At 47.9% G+C, this 13,382-nt stretch overlaps 1 protein-coding gene across 1 annotated transcript in view; it reads left to right on the top strand.

Moving 5' to 3' along the window:
• The first annotated feature begins 1,720 nt into the window (after positions 1-1,720).
• The window catches only part of FOXK2 (forkhead box K2), a 51,298-nt gene continuing 39,636 nt past the window's right edge, over positions 1,721-13,382 (top strand). The window contains exon 1 of the mRNA XM_068977008.1: positions 1,721-2,133. Within this exon, the coding sequence (XP_068833109.1) occupies positions 1,721-2,133 (413 nt within the window). The remainder of the gene's footprint in view (positions 2,134-13,382) is intronic.

The following is a 13,382-nucleotide window of genomic DNA, read 5'->3' as shown; positions in this document are numbered from 1 at the left end:
ACCTCACCAGGCAGGGGGCCTGTGGTCGTGCTCTCTTCCCGCACTTGTGTCCGGCAAGGACACAGCCCCTGGATGAAAGAACAAAGCTTTGGAAGCCCTGGTTCGGGTATGTCTCCTTCACATCTCTTCCTTCCGTGGCTCAATGTAAACAACGGCAATGCTGCCAGACCCTGAGGGCATCTCCTGAGTGCTGGTCCTCCATCTCAGTGGGTGCTGGGTGCTGCTTCCCTTTGGTCCTTCTTGCACACAGGCTGGAACGTGGCAGCCGGGGCCTGCTTACTGGTCTCTGTGCAAGCCTGTCCTGTGCCTGGTACCCAGCAGCTGTTCACTGAGCACTTGGAATGGATGGTGCAAGCCCCTCTGGTCTGGAGCCAGTGTCAGTAATTGCTTTCCTTCTCAGAACCATGTGGTAGTTACCATTTCCACTTGCCGGGCATTGTCCATCTTTTCATCAAGGAGCTTTATGTCTACATAGTAGGGACATCCTTGAGACACATCAGTGCAGTGGGACAAGCTCACCCTCTTTATACCTTCTGGCTTGGGTTCCCTGGATGTGGTGGATACTCTGTGTTGATGAAAAAAAAAAATATGAAAAGCAAGGGAACGTTTCTAGTGAGCGGCCTTATATAAGTTCAACAGCACGCAGCACAGACTCCGAATTCAGGTCAGTTACTTTATACTTGACGGGATGTTCTTTCTTTGGATCAATTGTGCTTTGTTTGTGAATGAAAGGTTTCCCCCCTTATTATTTCCATTCTTGTCTCATCACAACCTAAAATCTCTCCCAAGTATGAGACTTTAACGGAAACTACATTTCTTCTGTCTAGGATACTCTGCCACACTTATGGCGCAAAGCAGTGTGAACCCCCAGGGGTTTGTACTATAACCACAAACACATCTACGGCAAATGAGACAGGCAGATGTCGCATTCAGAGGGATACGTTAATTTCCATTTCCTTACAATAGGTTGTTACACAGAGAACCCCAAGCGCCCGGCTCTGTGAGCGGAGCCCGATCTGCGGCCCTCGAGGCTTCCCGCTCCCACCGCGCCCTTGGCATCCCGGATGCTGGTCCGCGCCCTTGCACCCCTCCCCGTACCCCTTCCCGCGCCCCCGTGGACCCTCCCCATCCTCCTCCCTTGCGGACCCTCACCCCTCCCCCTCCCCACCGCCCCGCAGACACTCACGCTGGGGTCTCACAGCCACTGCAACCGTGGAAACGCCTGGATTTCAGCTGCCAGCACGCGGCAGGCTCCGGCCAAGCCTGAGTGTACGCGCGTGACAGCAGCTGCAAAGCTCTGGGCCGGGTGAGGCGCATGCAGGCCCCCGCCGCTTGCCCGCGCCGACCTTGACCCCAGCCCGGCTCCCGCCCCCGCCCCACGCGCGGCACTGCGCGCAGTGGTGCCGCGCGTCGGCTCCGCGGCCTCCCTCCTCCAGCCCGGGTTTTCCAGGCCGCCCGGGGCCGCGCCTGCGTCTGGCGCCGCGGCCGACGTGCAAGCGCACTGCCGGCGTGCCTCGCTATTGGTCGGCTGCCGGTAGCCCCACTGCCGTGCACCGCCCCTATAGGCGGACGCGGCCGTCAGTCACCGGCCCGGCGCCGGCCCGCGGCGCGCCGCGCGTGTCCCGCCCCTCGCCGCCGCTCGTCGCTCGCCGGCCGGCGGCCTCGCTCGGCCCTCAGCTCCGTGGCGGCGGCGGAAGGCGGCCCGGGCCCTCGCAGGCCCATGGCGGCGGCCGCGGCGCTCCCGGGCGCGGGGGGGCCTCCCGCGGGCGGCGGGGCCGGGGGTGGCGGGGGCGCGGGCGGCGGGTCGCCGCCGGGCGGCTGGGCCGTGGCGCGCCTCGAGGGCCGCGAGTTCGAGTACCTGATGAAGAAGCGCTCGGTGACCATCGGGCGCAACTCGTCGCAGGGCTCGGTGGACGTGAGCATGGGCCACTCGAGCTTCATCTCGCGGCGCCACCTCGAGATCTTCACGCCCCCGGGCGGCGGCGGCCATGGCGGGGCGGCCCCGGAGCCGTCGGCGCAGCCCGGGCCCGACGCGGGCGGCGACTTCTACTTGCGCTGCCTCGGCAAGAACGGCGTGTTCGTGGACGGGGTGTTCCAAAGGCGCGGGGCGCCGCCGCTGCAGCTGCCGCGCGTGTGAGTGGGGCCACGGCCAGGGCCAGGGCCAGGGCCTGGGGGCGCAGGCGGGGGTGCGGCCTGACCGGCGGGACTCGGACTCCGACAACCGACTCTCAATCCGCTCTGACCCACGATCCCGATCCCTACCCCTACCCACTACCAGGAGGAACTCAGCCCCCCGCCAGCGAACCTCGCCTAGTCCTAGCCACGAATAGGGCACAGTCAGAACCCAGAGACTCTAAACCTCATTTCGACTCCGAGCCCTTGTCCATCCTCCCACAACCAGGATCTAGATCTCGATATCTGGCCTTGTTCTTCCCTATGATCACACTAAGACCCTGACTCCATCATCCTGGCAGGATCCCAGTCCATGACCCCAGTGTCCCGGCTTCATCCTTAGTACCCAGGACCAAAACGCAGACTACATTCCCAGCCCGGGACCCCCCACCCTCGCCTTCCCAAAGCTGGAGGCTCAGGCAGCTGTCCACGTGGGCTGAGGTTTTCTGGGGTTCTCTGTGCAGTTCTGAGAGTATGCACAATATTTTTCATAACCAGCATGTTAGGTAGTGTGGATTAGAAACGTTGGTCTGGTTGATGGAACTGCCCAAAACAAAAATCTGTATGTTTTTGACTGATGATGGATTATCTGTTACTTTTTGTTTTACCTGTTTTCAGTAGTGTATTATTTCAAGCCTGTGTTTCTTAAGCTGCCAAGGACTTCTTTTTCTTATTGTTTTTTGTAGCCTAGAAAGTGAAAGCTCTTGAAGCATGATGAATTTTAAAGTCTGTGCTCTGAACCCTAAATTTTTGGGAAAACTAGGTACTTTCAACATAACTTTTTGGAAAATCTTTTAATTACTTAGAGATTATTATAAGGTCATATAGACTGTAACTAAGTGAGCTTCGTGGGGAACTATCAGTCCCACTACAGAGCATTTTAGCTTGGTTCTCTGATTTTGTGAGGTTAGCCTTTAGTCTACTTGAAAAACAAACTTGCTGTCTAGGAAATGGTAATTATTCTTCAGGGACTTCGAGATTGTTTCTAAGTAGAACCTTCTTCCACAAACGGAAATTTTTGACTCCTTTTGGTTGTTGGAGATGGGGTAAGATTTGTTGCTTTCTTTATTCCTTGACTTTTGTACACGTGTGCTGTTACTGCTTAGCCTGGAAAGCTGTACCAGCTAATTCTTTAAACCTTGATGGGAATGTTTCAAATAATGTTATTTTTCAAACCAGAATGCTGTTTGTGTGTATTTATTCTATAAAGCACCTGAAATCAATGATAGAGATCTGACAGCTGCTGCTTAGTTAGGCAGTTTGTTTTTTGCAAATAACTTGGTGTCATAACAAAGAGTATTATTATAATTTTACTCTGAGAAGTTTGAGATTTTTAAAGAAAATTGTATTTTTGCCATTCAACCAGAACCATTTATTTGTGTTGACATACCAAACATGGCAATAAAAGGACTTTCTGTGAGGAGGCAGAATTCAGACTTTTGAGGGGTGGAGTGAGCCTTTAAATGAGATGATTAAGAAAGGCAGTGGAGTGGAGGCCAGGCCTCTGGCCTTCATCGCCTGCTCTTGCACAGGGAAGAGTCCTTGGGCCACCCAGGCTGCTACCCGCCCTGGACTTCTTATGGCCCTGGGAACCTGTGCCCATACTGACAGAGGGGAGTGGGTTTTTTCATGAAAGGGGTTTTGGCATTTTTATAGTGTGAGATGAGTAGATAGCTGTTAGGATTTTGCAGTACCTCCCTTTTTGTAAGACATTATTTCTAAATTGTTGGGGCTTCCCTCATAGCTCAGTTGGTAAAAAATCCGCCTGCAATGAGGGAGACCTGGGTTTGATCCCTGGGTTGGAAAATCCCCTGGAGAAGGGAAAGGCTACCCACTCCAGTATTCTGGCCTGGAGAATTCCATGGCCTATACAGTCCATGGGGTCACAAAGAGTCAGACACGACTGAGCAACTTTATTTCTGAATTGTTAGTGTAAGGGATAACAGATACAGGTTAATAGAAGAAACTGTGAAGATGATTGGTGCTAGCCAAATGCAGACAAACTGTTAAAAAAATTTTTTTTCAATTAAATTCAGTTTTATGTTCTAAGTTCTTTTTAACATTGAAAAATCAAATTGTATTCATTTGAAAGCACCTGTAACTTAGAGTGACTAGGTATGCAGTGATCTTAGTTTCCCCTGACCAGGGGTCGAACCCGTACCCCCTGCAGTGGAAATGTGGAGTCTTAACCACTGAATCACTAGGGAAGTCCCCAGAGGTTGAAATATTCTTACTGCTTATTTCAGACTTGCTTACTGGATTGAAAAGTCACTGAGGAGTTTTAAAAATATGACAGTCTCTGGATGGTCTCTTATTTGAATAATAATTTTATTCCATCTTTAAAATGAATTTGCACTTTATGGTATTTAAAGTTTATATCCAGAGAATTTAGAAGAGTACATAAGCAGTTTAGACTTGAAATATGGTTCACTATTTTATTAAAATACTGAATATTAATTTGGGAGGAATAGAGGAAGATAAGGCCTGTGATCCTGTGTGTTGGCTGTCATGAGTATTTTACATGATTTGGATAAGATCTAAGTACAAGCACCTTCTCCATGGTGTTTGTAAGTTCAATATATAGTGTGGACTGGTGTGTGAGTGGGTGTGTTGGCGGTAGGGGGGGTAGGCTGAACACATGAAGAGTTGCAAGCATGTGGTTTTCCAGAAAACAAGTGATTTCCAAAAATCCTTAATTTGTAACCAAGTATGCAGGGCTGGGTATTCAGAAATGCAATGTTTTCCTCCCCAGGAGTATCTGACTTGTTCGAAGTTCAGCTCTTATTGGGACTGGGAGAGGGGGTTGTCTGTGGAGCTCTGGGCCAGGTTCCTGAAGTGGGCAGGTGGAGTGGCCTTGCAGGTGTGACTGGGGCCAGCTGCCTGGTGCTGGAGAGGTAGAACTCAGGCTGGAAAGGATTCTGGGGACAGCTTTGTGGAGTGTGAAGTTGCCGAGGCCTGGTGGGGGAGCATTTTCACGGTGGTCAGCGAGAGAATGAAGAATGTTTTTTTTGTTTGTTTGAGGAACAAGATCCCTGTTTGTCGAAGGACCTGGTCTGTCACCTGAGTGAGTAGTAAGGTGTTCTAGGAAGATCTGTTAGGCAGGAGAGTCTGGGTTTGCTGTTGCTGCTCTTCGTGTGGCCCTGGTAGCAAACTGAGTAGAACTGATAAATAAAAATGAGCAACTCTTTAACAGTTGTGTGTACTTTGAAATGTCAAGTGAATTTGATGTATTTTTTAATCAGTAAGATCCTAAATATCTAATAGCCAGACTTATAAATAGAGCAAGTTGAATTTACTATTGCCCAGAGAAACTTAACATGCAGAATTGCCATTGTACCTATTTAGGAAAGTGACCCTGTTTCTATGCTGCATTAACTGCCTATCAGTTGGTGATACACCACCACCTCCTCTTTCTTATGTGGCCTGTTTTAACTTGCAGATGAAGTTTGGTAATGTCACACTTGAAGACTTTCTCATTAAATCACAGAGCGCTTCCTCTTAGGTGAGGATGGGAGAGAAGTGAGTAAACAGTGGCTTCTGGAGCTGTGCAGGTGAAGACTCCCAGGAAAGAAACTGAAGGAACTCACAGGGACTCTGTCCTGCTTAGATGGTAGGGATTGGGCAGAATGAAGGTTCCCAGAGAATATCAGTCCCTGAAAGAGGGAAGTAGGAAGGGAGTGCCGAGAGAGGAGCGCTGTGGGAAAGGGACAGTGCCTCGCACGTCACCCTCCGTGGGAAGCCGTGGGCTTGGTGGTTGGATGTTTTGGAGGGTGAGGAAGGAGACAGGGTGTGACCTCCTGGGGGAAGGAGAGGGAGAGAGTGGAGGTATAAGAAGTGGTTGTGGGCAGGGTATAGATATTGTTAAAGACAGAAGTGAGATGAGGGTTAGAAGCAGATTAGAGTTCCCAGTAGGAGATGATAAAATGAGGATGTCTTCTTTGGAGACCTAAGCAGAGCCATTAGTGAGGTCTGGCATGTTTTCTTGTCTCAGGGCTGCCAGACTGGCTGAAACACCTTCATTTTATCTGATCAGCTTGTGGGCAGAGCTAAGAGGTGCAGCCCCGGATTGCTGGGCTCCCCAGAAGTGGGCAACATGTAATGGCAAATCCATAACAGAGCAGAGGTGCTTTGCACTTTAAAAAGTGCTCAGCATACAAATTAGTTACTTTTAAGAGCCACTATGTATTTTTTAAAGCTACAATGTTTATTCATTTGGCAAATTGAGATACATTTCTATTATCCCTGATTTGTAGACATTGGGAGTATAGTGCAGCCATTTTAGCATAAAACTTTCTTTACTATGTTAAAAATAACCCAATAACCAGCTTACTTGTACTTTACTGCTGCTGCTGCTGCTGCTAAGTCACTTCAGTCGTGTCCGACTCTGTGCGACCCCATAGACGGCAGCCCACCAGGCTCCCCCATCCCTGGGATTCTCCAGACAAGAATACTGGAGTGGGTTGCCATTTCCTTTTCCAGTGCATGAAAGTGAAGGGTGAAAGTGAAGTCGCTTAGTCGTGTCTGACTCTTAGCGACCCCATGGACTGCAGCCTATCAGGCTCCTCCGCCCATGTACTATACTAGTGCTTAGTAAGTTTTGTAGTGGTAGAACTCTGTTCATTTAAAATGTTTACTTAAGCAGTAGCTTTTGACTTTTAAATAGTTTGAATTTCTAACACATTTTGAGAAACAGGGCTCCCTGATGGGACCTGTCACCTGTAGTGGTCATTTGTGTGCAACCAGTCGTATCAGGAGAAAGCAAGAATGGGCACTGGGGCTGGGCAGACTGGAGTCAGATTCCAGCCCTGCTACTTAACCTGTTTTAGTTTCCTCACTTTTAACAGGGATAATAACTGACCTTGTGTGGCATAATTAGCACCAGGCCGGTGCCCTTGCCCTTGCTAGACATCAGGGGCTGCTTGTATTTTATCACAGTGTCCTGGTATGGAGGGGCCTGTGGAGATCTAATGTCCCAGGAAATGTGACTTGGTGAAAATGTCCTCAGGGGGACAGCACTCTCCAACTTGGTCATAGCTCCACACACGTGCACACAGTAGATTGATGAAAGGCCTCTGGGAGTAGTGAGCAAAGTTTGAAATTTCTTTAGCCGAGAAAAGTTGTCTTTCCCCACCAGGACCTGAAGATAAAGCCAGGCTGAGCCAGGAGAGGTCTGTTTTGGGGTGCCCTCTCTCCTAGAGCCTCCGTTCTGGTTCCGCCCCACTCCAGTATGTCAACTTCACCACAAACCTTCCCTGTTTCATGGGGAAAGAAAAAGTGCCTCTGCCTTGGGGCAAAGTCAGGAAAGGGAACTGGTTAAAAGTCCTGTCCTGTTTGTGATCTGATCTGAAGAATTCTTGTTCTTTAATGCCATTGGCCAAACTGTTATTTTGTTAATGAAGGGTGGCTTCTCTGTCCAATCAAAGAACTTTGCAATTTACTGTTTTTCTTTTTAAAATTGCCTTTTTATTGAAGTGTAACAAACCATATATACTTTTGAAATTTGGGCCACGGGCTCTTTATTTCTCGTTTGTTTATATTCTCGACTGGGCTGGCTCTCATTGCTGCGAGGGCTTTCTCTCATTGTGGTGCGTGGGGGCTGCCCTTTAGTTGCCCTGCACAGGCTTGTCATTGCGGTGGCTTCTCTTATTACAGAGCACGGGCTCTGGGTGCTTGGGCTCAGTAGTTGCAGAGTGCAGGCTTAGTTGCTCTGCAGCTTGTGAAAATTTCCCAGACCAGGGATCAAACCCGTATCCCTTGCACTGGAAGGCAGATTATCAACCACTGGACCACTAGGAAAGTCCATGCTGTCTTTCTTAAAAGCAGAGAGGACCTGAAGCTGGGGTCCCTTGCAGGCCTCAAAGGGCAGCTCTGTGCTTTTCAGGCATTCAGAAGTGCTCTGGACCCACTAGAAGTGGTGGGTCAAGGAGCCCGTTCTGGAGGGCAAGGGTGAATGTTAATGTTCCCTCCTCATCACCTTGTGCTACAACTTGTCCTCTTGCTTGACTTTCTCCCCTCTTGGTCCTCCAAGGTAGGGAAGGTCCTACTTGAGTTTGTATCCTCTGGTAATGGCACGCAACCATCATTACTTGGTACATATATACGTGTGCTTGTTGGCTACTGATTTAGGACACTACTGTTATTTTAATATTCTCAGATGTTGATCATTTAGTGACAGGAGTCTAGTTAGATGTGGTTCCCTCACTTATGGTCCCCTGTTCATCAGCAGGTCTCATCTAGATCCACAGTTGCAGAAGTGCAGTATAGCTTCGTGATTGGTGGAAATATTCCAGAAGATGAGACTATAGAGTAACAGGAAATTTTTCCATTGTGAAAATTCAGCAATTCTTGTTTTGCTGAGGAAAAACTTCTTATTTTTTTTAATGGAAAAGAAAAAGAGGGTTTCTAAAATAAGGAGGCTTTAAAAAATATTATTATTACTCTTTTTTTTAATTTGGGGGTATTGAGTCTTCATTGCGGTACATGGGCTTAATTGTTGCTCTGCAGCATGTGGGATCTTGGTTCCCCAATCAGGGATCGAACCTGCATCCCTTGTATTGGAAGGTGGACTCTTAACCACCAGGAAGTCCCTAAAATAAGGAAGCTTTTAATCAAAGCTGTTAGCATCTTGGATGATATTCTTATCTGTTTAACATTTTTGTGTAGCTCCTGCTTTCTTTTATGTTTGGATTTTGGAGAATTTTGTGCGCAGTCACTCAGTCGTGTCCAATTCTTTGCGACCCTATGGACTGTAGCCCATCGGACTCCTCTGGTCCTTGGGTTATCCTGGCAAGAATACTGGAGTGGGTTGCTGTTTCCTCCTGCAGAGGATCTTCCTGACCCAGAGATCGAATCTGCGGCTCCTGCATTGGCAGGCAGATTCTTTACCACTGAGCCACCTGGGAAGCCCTTGGAGCAGCTTACAATATCTTAAATGATAATACAGTAGATCGTCTCCTACTTCTAGTCCCAGTTTTTAATGAGGATTGTTTGAATTTGCTAATGAAATGCGTCAGGACAGGTTGAAGGCACGCATTGCCATTTCCATGATTCAAGCAGCTTGAGCACCGCAGCAAGGTGTTACTGCCATCATCCCGGGAAACGGCTGCGGGGAGATTAGAAGGCACCTCGTGGGAAGCTGCCTTGCCTAGCATGCCTCAGTTCCTGGAGTATATGCTTGGTGCTCTGCTGAGAATTCTGTAGGGATATTAGACATCGTTGGGCCTTTGCTGCAGTTTGGTGTCTGCAGAATGCTTCTGGATCTTACCCATTGAAAGAGATCAGAGTACGACAGTGACTCTCACTGGCGTACCCTTCCCTTCCCCAGGATATTTGGCAACATGTTAGGTTGGTGCAACTGGCACGGGATGCAACTGGCACCTAGTGGGCTGGGGCCAGGGATGCTGTAAAAATCCTATGATTTTGAAGGATAGTCCTCCTTCAACAGAGAATAATACCACCCCAAGCATCAGTGGTAGGATGGTGGAGACCCTGGAGCACAGTGATCGTAGCAGTTAGTAACAGTGGGATGTAATTTCTAGCCCCATAGACAGTGAGTTGTAATAACTTACAGTGGTACCTGTTTAAACCTTGAAGGTACCATAACATTTGTTCCTCATTCATTGACAGTGCCTTTCTGAAACGAAGCTTGAGGTGGAGAGGTCTGGCATAGAATCTCTCACTTTGCAACTTTGGAAGGACACTCCCAGGAGGCAATCCCAAATCTTACTTGGGTTGTAAGGAGATCGGTCTTAGTACTCGGGAGTAGACTGATGTTCTCACCGTGGAATGTGTATGCTCACATGTATCCAGTTTCTTTAGTTAGGTTGATCAAATTACTGAACAAACGTTTATGGTTAATGCAAAAAGCATTGAGCTGTTCTAGTGGAGTTGTTCCGGTTTTTTGTGGTCTTGGTTCTCCTGGCAAATGAACTGATGGTGTGAGGGAGTGTGAATTAGTGTCACTACAGCCACACTGAAAGACTGCTGTCAGAGGGATGTTGTTTTCTCATGGTATTTATTTAGTCTCCCACAATCAGCAGTATGAAACTTGTCTTTTGACTTAAACAGATGGGATACAGAAAACCCTAAACAAGTAGATCGGAGACTGACTTTGTGTTTTTCTGGTCTTTTTCAGACTGTAATAGCGTTTTGAGTGCAAAAGTGATATATTGAAAATGCTATGTTTTTGCTATTTCTAAACTTTTGGAGGATGTTGGGATTATGAGCATCAGTTTTACAGCTGTTTGAGCTGAAGAAGATTGGTCTAAATGTGAACTGTCCATTCCGGTTCCTCCTTGAGTCTTGTGTCCCTGCTCTGCCTAGTCTCCCTCTGGACTTGCCCACGTGTGTTTTAAACATCGCACACATCCTGGACCTTGGCACTCCAGCGTTCTGTGGGCTGGGCTCGTTCACCCGCAGGTTGTACACTTACTGGAAATGTAGCCCGTGACCTTGTGTAGTGCCAGGACAGTGAAAGGCCTCAAGGGTCTGTTGGTGAATTTGTTTATAGGCTTCGAGGTTTGTATTTGGAGATACTACACCAAAGGAAACAGTTTAGAACAGTTAAAATTAAATTCTTTCTTTGATTCTACAATTCACTGCATTTTCTTCTTGTTTATATTGACCACCCTAAGTGGCCTTTTTGTTTTTGGATTATGTGTTTTTTTACAGTTGATTGATACCTGGAGGGGGATTGATACGTAGAGGGGAAGCCTGGATACATGTGAACAGAAGTTCCTGTAGCTAAATAAAAATGTCCTTGCTGATGTGCATCGGTCATGCTGCATAGTAGCCTACAGACCTGTTCTAGGGGCAGGTCAGACCATGCAGAGCAGAACACTGTTCTGCTCTCCAGCGCTGCTCCACACTGGGCAGGTGGAGCTGGTTGTACCTACGTCCCTGCAGATATGTCGTGACTTCTCCCACAGAGTGGGCACTCAGATCCTGAGTCCTGTGGCCACATGCCTTGGGCTGGAGGAGGGCCAGGCTGCTGGTGGTTCTTGTGGCTGAGGACTTTTGCAGAGGCCTGGGAGACCCTTCTGGGATTGCCTGGTCCAGAGCACATCCTTTCCTGATGAAGTGGTCCAACTCCCACTCCCACCCTACCTCTGAAAGTTGTATCTTATCTGCCACCAACCTTTTATTTTATTCTCTCTTAAAAGTTGTTTTTCAGAGTGTCCATGTCTTGTTGATGCAAATTTACATTAGTCACAGTTTTGAAAAATATCTATTTCTTTATAACATATGTGAGTTCTAGTAACTAGGCATTCAGTGTTTAGGGTTTCTTTTCCTGCGTATCGCTAATGGGAAGAACTTTGTCTTTATATAAATAAAGTTTTTAAATGCTTTTAGTATTTTGGGAATGGCAATTTGACCACTTTTGTTAAAGGACCGGCTTCTATACTTAAAGCCATTGTTTGTTAGAGTAGTGCGCCAAGCCTTGGTTATATTAATAGTTATCGGAGGCCACCTCAGACCATTGGAACGGCATTCTGTTTAGGCGTCTGACCGAACCTGTGTGAGTCATTGCATTGTCTATAGGTGGGAGTGGAGCTCTACTCAGAAGGTTGGTTGAGTGTCCCTCAGCTCCTGGTGTCCAGTAGGCACTGGGTCAGCCTGGGTCTTCTCCCTGTTCTGTGGAGGGCAGCTTCCCAGGGGCTTCACAATAAGGATCACATCCCAGAGGCTGCCTGTTACTCCCCTCTGTGTTTCTCTCCACAGACCTCTCCTTGTAGGAAAGGTTCGGGGTGGGCTGAGGGTGGCCAGGCAGGGCACTGTATGCTCGTTAGTCTGCTGGAGCAGTGTCGTAGCATCGCTCTGGCTGAGGGAAGGCACGAGCCCTTACCCCAGTGTCTGAGCTGTCTAATCTCTTAACCTCACTGTCCTCTTCTATAAACATGGATATTATTGAATCAACTTCATGGAGATGTATGGATCACCCTTGGCTGATGCAGGGGAGTTGCTGAATGAATATTAATGTTTGTTCTCTGAAGAAAACATCTTAAATTTCTGGTCTGAAGTATTTTGATTGGAGAGTTTAATGCATTTACATTCAGAGTAATTATTGATAAGGAGGGACTCTGCCCTTTTGCTACTTGTTTTCTTTTCTCTGTCTTAGAGTTTTTTGGTCCCTCATTTCCTCCCCAGTTGCCTTCTTCTATGTTGATTTTGTTGTAGTCAGCTGTTTGGATTATTTTCTCCTTTCCTTTTGTGTCTGTTTCTTAAACTTTATTTATTTGTTATTGGCTTCACTGGGTCTAACTTGCTGCGCTCAGGTGTTCTCTGGTTTTGGCTCTTGGGGGCTACTCTCTAGTTCTGGTGCGTGAGCTCCTCGTTGCGGTGGCTTCTCTTGTGGAGCACGGGCTCTAGGCATACGGGCTTTAGTAGCTGAGTATAATAGTCATGACATGGAGATTTAGTTGCCCCATGGCGTGTGGGATCCTCTGGAACCAGGGATCAAGCTGTTTCCCCTGCATTGGCAGGTGGATTCTTCACCGCTGTACCACCAGGGAAGTCCCATACCCTGTTACTTTTGAAGGTCCTAACTTCCCAGAAAAACTCCCCAGCTGTTGCCTTAGGCTGTGTATTGTGTGTTTGGACTGTAATTTTTTTCACCACAGGCTCTGACTCAAATTTCACTTTCAGTGTTCTCAAGCTTTTTCAGCTTGCGTTCTGAGGTAGGCAAAACAAAGAGGTGCCTGCATCACCCTTCAGGTAGCCCCCAGATGGGTTTGAACAGAAATATGCAGTAAATTGGGAATAAGATATGTTCTGCTCCCTAGAACCAGGGACATGGGGAACTGAGATCCCACGTGCTGTGGAGCAAATAAGCCAAAGCACTGCAAAACTGAGCCCACACTCTTAGCCGACACGCCCCGTCAGAGAGTCTGTGCACTCCAAGGGATCAAGGTTGCTGGGAGAAATATCAGTAACTTCAGACATGCAGATGATACCACCCTTATGGCAGAAAGCGAAGAAGAACTTAAGGGCCTCTTGATGAAAGTGAGAAAGGAGAGTGAATAAGTTGGCTTAAAGCTCAACATTCAGAAAACTAAGATCATGGCATCTGGTCCCATTACTTCATGGCAAATAGATGGGGAAACAATGGAAACAGTGACAGACTTTTTTGGGGGGGGGCTCCCAAATCACTGCAGATGGTGACTGCAGCCATGAAATTAAAAGACACTTACTCCTTGGAAGGAAAGTTATGA

This window comes from Capricornis sumatraensis, chromosome 8 (assembly GCF_032405125.1).
Source record: "Capricornis sumatraensis isolate serow.1 chromosome 8, serow.2, whole genome shotgun sequence".
Classification (NCBI taxonomy): Eukaryota; Metazoa; Chordata; class Mammalia; order Artiodactyla; family Bovidae; genus Capricornis; species Capricornis sumatraensis.
This window is presented reverse-complemented; position numbering and strand designations above follow the sequence as displayed.